This window comes from Penaeus monodon, chromosome 11 (genome assembly GCF_015228065.2).
Source record: "Penaeus monodon isolate SGIC_2016 chromosome 11, NSTDA_Pmon_1, whole genome shotgun sequence".
Classification (NCBI taxonomy): Eukaryota; Metazoa; Arthropoda; class Malacostraca; order Decapoda; family Penaeidae; genus Penaeus; species Penaeus monodon.
Window position 1 is genome coordinate 12,686,261 of NC_051396.1, and position 5,000 is coordinate 12,691,260.

Below are 5,000 nucleotides of genomic sequence, written 5' to 3' on the forward strand. Positions count from 1 at the left end.
AATACTGATGTTAATATTATAGAAATTATAATTATAATGTTATTAACATTATGAATAACAATATCAGATAAAAGAGAATATTTCTGAAAATCGAGGAAAAGGGTAAACAGGTATAGTAGGTAGTACTAGTAATTGACTCCTTAGTGACATGCACTTGTGGAGTCGTCTATGTGTAAAGCCAATTAACCCAGTGCCAATAGGCAAGGCCTTATGTACATGCCATGCCCAATGTGAGTTTACTTTATTAATTGTTTTAACATATAGATGGCTACACTTGTATTAAGTCACCAATGAGCCAATTACAAGACTGCCTGTCTCGCCTGTTCACCTTTTTCCTTGATTTATGAAAATATTTTAAGTTATCTTATTTAGTTGTTACTAATGTTTATAACATTATAGTAATTATATTGTCTAAAATAAAAATAACACCATCGATATTCATAGCATTAGCAAAAAATACTTTTTCCAGCCAATTCAAGTAAAGGTGAAATTGGGTATGGTCACAAGGTCTACTAATTGCCTCCTTTGTGGCTAAATACTAGCAAAGCCATCTATGTGCAGAGAAATTTCACAAACAAACAAAAAATAGCACAACATTTTTCCTGGTGGCATTGAGTTAATAAACTAAACTCACAGTGGGCATGGTATGTATATACATTTCATCCTAGGCAGCACTGGGTTAAGCATAAAATAACTGGTGGTGGTAACTGGTTTATACGTAGAGGGAAGAAAAAAAACAAAAACAAAAAAAAAAACTAACAACCAATGGAGATGAAATGCTGTGGAAGGAGAAAAAAAAAAAAAAAAAAAAAAAAAAAACTATACTAATTGCTGAATTCATTGCAGGAAATATTTTTACTTCTTTAAATTCATGAGATTATCAATGAAATGATGAGGAAATATTCACTATCAAAAACAAAAATACAATTCTAGGAGGTGCAGGATTATTATTATTATTATTATTATTATTATTATTATTATTATTATTATTATTATTATTATTATTATTATTATTATTATTATTTTATTTATTATTTATTTATTTATTTATTTATTTATTTAGTATTATTATTATTTTTTTTTTAACAAATTTTCATAGTAATTCAGCAAGAAAGAAAAAAGGTACATCCCCAGTAAAAGTATATATGGCTAGCTGGAGCACATTCCATAAAAAGTATATTTGAAATAAAAAGTGTGTATGGCCAAATACAACACTTCTCACAAAACTACATATGACCAACTGAAATAAAATTGGGGTTTCAACATGTTAAAAATGAATAGGGTTTAGATCTTTTTTTATTTATAACTATTGTATTATATTATTATTAACTTATTATATCATTATTATTACTTATATTATTATTCATTTTACAAAATGTGTGTGTGTGGGGGGGGGCAACAAATTTGGGATTCCATTCATATTCAAGTTTCCTGTAGAACTACCCAAAGTACATTACAAAATACTATCAATGTTTAACTAACAGCCTCATTACCTGGACACTGAAAAATCTTTGACATAAATTTTTGCTGTGTGAATATAAATTTAATTAGCTATAGCCTTCCCTCACCCTTTGCTGTGTCAGTAATGGGCTGAAAATGAAAATAGCTACTGATGGGGGAATCTGGCATTTCTATTTGCAGTTACTTTATGAGATCAGTAATAACAGACAAATTATCAAAAAAATAGTTTTGCCTGAATTGATTGGGGGTTAACTTTGCTTTTCACATTCTATTTTTTGTAAAGTGAGTGAAATAATTAATAGTGATTCTCTACATTGGATATGCCTGAAGGAGGAAAAGAAGAAAAATATTCTGAATCAAATAAATATACACTGATTTTATAACTAAAAGTATTATCAAGAATAGAAAAGGACACAAAAATGTTATTTCCTTTAAGTGTCTGTGCTTGCAGCTGGGCTGATTTAAGGCATAGGTGAATGTATAGCAACTTGGGACTCCCATGTTCACTGACTATTATACTGAAAAGTACTCATCGTGGAAATGACCAAGCATTGACAAATAATAAACAGTATTTAGGGACATCCCTCATACTCTGGTCTGGACTCCACAAAGGCTTGAATCAGCTTTTATGGGCCCAATTATGGCAAAAGGCTGTATTTCTCCCTCACAATCAGATCTTTTTGATATACAGGATAATGGTCATGAGCTTATTGAAGATTGCAGTACTTCAATAAGGGTACCATCCCCTTTTTGTTCACAGATCAGAGTACTTTTTTTGCCAGTTTCAGAATTAATACTATTTATGATTTGGCTTTGTGTGAACCAACAATGTAGCAAAGCAGACTCCTCTTTGTACGCAAGTGAACCAAGAAGGTTGTAATGTGTTGGAAGCAACTTTCCCAGCTTTCTCTGTATATTCATAACTGAAATACAGGAACTTAAACTCACAAATATGTGCTGAATAACACTTACCAATTTCTCCCTTCATGTTGTTGACCTCCTCAGAAAGCTTGGCAGCTTCTTCATATTTTGCAATCAGGTTCTGTTTAGCCTGGTGAAATAAAAAGAAATGTAATGCTAAATAGCCAGAAATTAGTAAAGCTGAGCCACACAGCAACATCAAATAAAATTTCTCGCTGCTAATATTCTTTTTCCATATTTGTAACATTTATACCACTGAAATCCCAAAATACCTTGACCTGTGACACAAAAGAATGACAGCATTTAATAAATAATTAAAATTCATAAATGTTGAGTTTCTAGAAAGATACAGAAGTTCCTTTCTAATCCGTCTCTTTCCCAATTCTATTTACTATAACCATCATAACCTAAAACCAGCAACGTCAGAAGGCAATTGATAATACCTGTGAGAGTTTGGGCTCCAGCGAAAGGTTGAACTCGGCTAAAGACTTGTTGGCTGCCAAGAGCATCTCCTGTTCGCTGGCCAGGTTCTTCATCTGTGGTAAAAACAAGGGGAGGATTATGAATGGATTATGGTAAGGTACATGTTGCACTAACTCCTTACTGCAATTACAAACAACCATCAGCAAATGAGGGCATCACTGCATTAGACACATGGGAGCGATTTTCAGTGAATGAGGTAAAAACTGTATAAAGTACTTTCTGTGTTGAACTTTTCTATGCTTAAGGTTTTTTATTGTCTTCTTTCTTATACATGACATAACTCTTTATATTAGAAGAATAACAGTCTTATTCTTTATCAGTATTTCCAATTGGTTTAGACAACTTTTTTATACCCAAAATTTGTGTAACACTCAATGGTTACATCAACAAAACCATTATTTATATTAATTTTCTAGATCTCAATATTACAAAGAGGAATAAAAATAAATAAATAAATATATACCCAAAATTTGTGTAACACTCAACAGTTGCACCAACAAAACCATTACTTATATTAATTTTCTAGATCTCAATATTACGAAGAGGAATAAAAATAAATAAACAAAATAAAATAAAAACTGCAGAATAGTGAGAAAGTCAACAAACATCCAAAGGACTCTGTACAAGAAGGCCCACCTGTGGAAGATCTTTCATGAGCTCTGCCAGCTTGTCATCGTTATTGACTAAGTCTCGGAGCTCCTCTGTTGGCAGGTGTCTGATGAGCCCCACGGCCGCTTCGTAGTCTGGTTCCCCCGACATCATCACTGCAATTTGCAACACATGATGAATTAGTAACTAAAGTCAATGGCTCTAACAAATCCATTAGATCTGGATGGTGCGATAGTGAAAACAGTATGTGAAAATGGAAAGAAACAAAGAAAAAAAAAAAAATTTATAAATGCATATGAACTATATGTATGCAATTTTGTATTAAAAAAAGTGATTGACAAAGAGTAAGTTGCCAATTTTTTTGCCTTATAGCTCCGTTTTCTTCTTCCATGATCATCTCAGTAGACTTCCATTCTTATTCTCCATTATCAAAAGTAAGTGTGCTATTGTGTGGTATCCTTATTTCCCTATCATGCTTTTGGGGTGTTCACAGTATCCCTTTCATATAAAGCAAAGCAGAGCAAAGTAAAGTAAAGTAAAGTAAAGTAAAGTAAAGTAAAGTTAAGTAAAGTAAAGTAAAGTACTTTACTTTACTTTACTTTATGATGATCAAAGACACTGATGATCATAATAATAGTAACAATAATAATAATAATGATGATAATAATAAAAATAGGAATGGTGGTGGTGGTGGTGGTGTTATTATGAATAAAGCCATATGTAAACCTATCACACCAACATATTTACATTTCATATGGAACTAAATTAAATGTCTGTCCTACCTTACTATAATTATACTATTTGGAATTATCATGCCAAGTTCTTTTTACTAAAAACTTTCATTCGCTTATGTCGCAAGCCAGCCTTCACCTCTGCCACCTATCTTTGCTTATCTCATGTCAAATTAGGAATCACTGGGAAATGATTATCTGTATGGTTATTCAGTGTCCAGTTACAATGATATTCAGCCCCCTGTCATAACCTACTTGTGAAAATGAGGATACCAACAGAGGTTTTGGTGTAAAGATAACTGAATGATATGTTTGCAATAGTGAAAGCATAATGAAGGGATTGAAAAATATTCAGAGCATGATGACAGATTTTCATGAAATTTCAAATGTGTGTATAATCTATTGGTTTATACATATACTTTTAACTCCTTCATTTACTGCACATGTATTATTTTTAACATCCATGTATGATAATTTGTAAGTATTTCAAATCCTCTTCATGAGAACACTGAAGTTTGAAATAACTCAAGAGTATATGAAAAAAACTATGTCAAAGAAAAGTTGTGTAGTATAACTGGAGAGTCATAAAAAAATTAAAAGGATAGTTTCTGTGAGTTAAATATTATTATAGTTTTTTTTCTTCATAATTAACATATATAATCAACTGGAACATAAATAAAAGTAATGCTTAAAAAAAAGAGAGAGAGACTGGCAATTCAACAATTCTAGTTGAATAAAAATAAAAATAATTTTCCTTTTTTTATTTATTTCCTCCCCCCCCAAAAAAAAAAAATC

At 31.3% G+C, this 5,000-nt stretch overlaps 1 protein-coding gene across 2 annotated transcripts in view; it reads right to left on the minus strand.

Annotated features, from left to right (window-relative positions):
• LOC119578762 (vacuolar protein sorting-associated protein 37B-like) overlaps positions 1-5,000 on the minus strand; it is an 11,259-nt gene that overhangs the window by 4,595 nt on the left and 1,664 nt on the right. For both annotated transcript variants that reach the window (XM_037926380.1, XM_037926381.1), the window contains exons 2-4: positions 3,502-3,629; positions 2,826-2,918; positions 2,434-2,512 (exon numbers count right to left, since the gene is read on the minus strand). In XM_037926380.1, coding sequence (XP_037782308.1) covers positions 2,434-2,512; positions 2,826-2,918; positions 3,502-3,627 — 298 coding nt within the window. In that variant the 5' untranslated portion in view covers positions 3,628-3,629. The remainder of the gene's footprint in view (positions 1-2,433; positions 2,513-2,825; positions 2,919-3,501; positions 3,630-5,000) is intronic.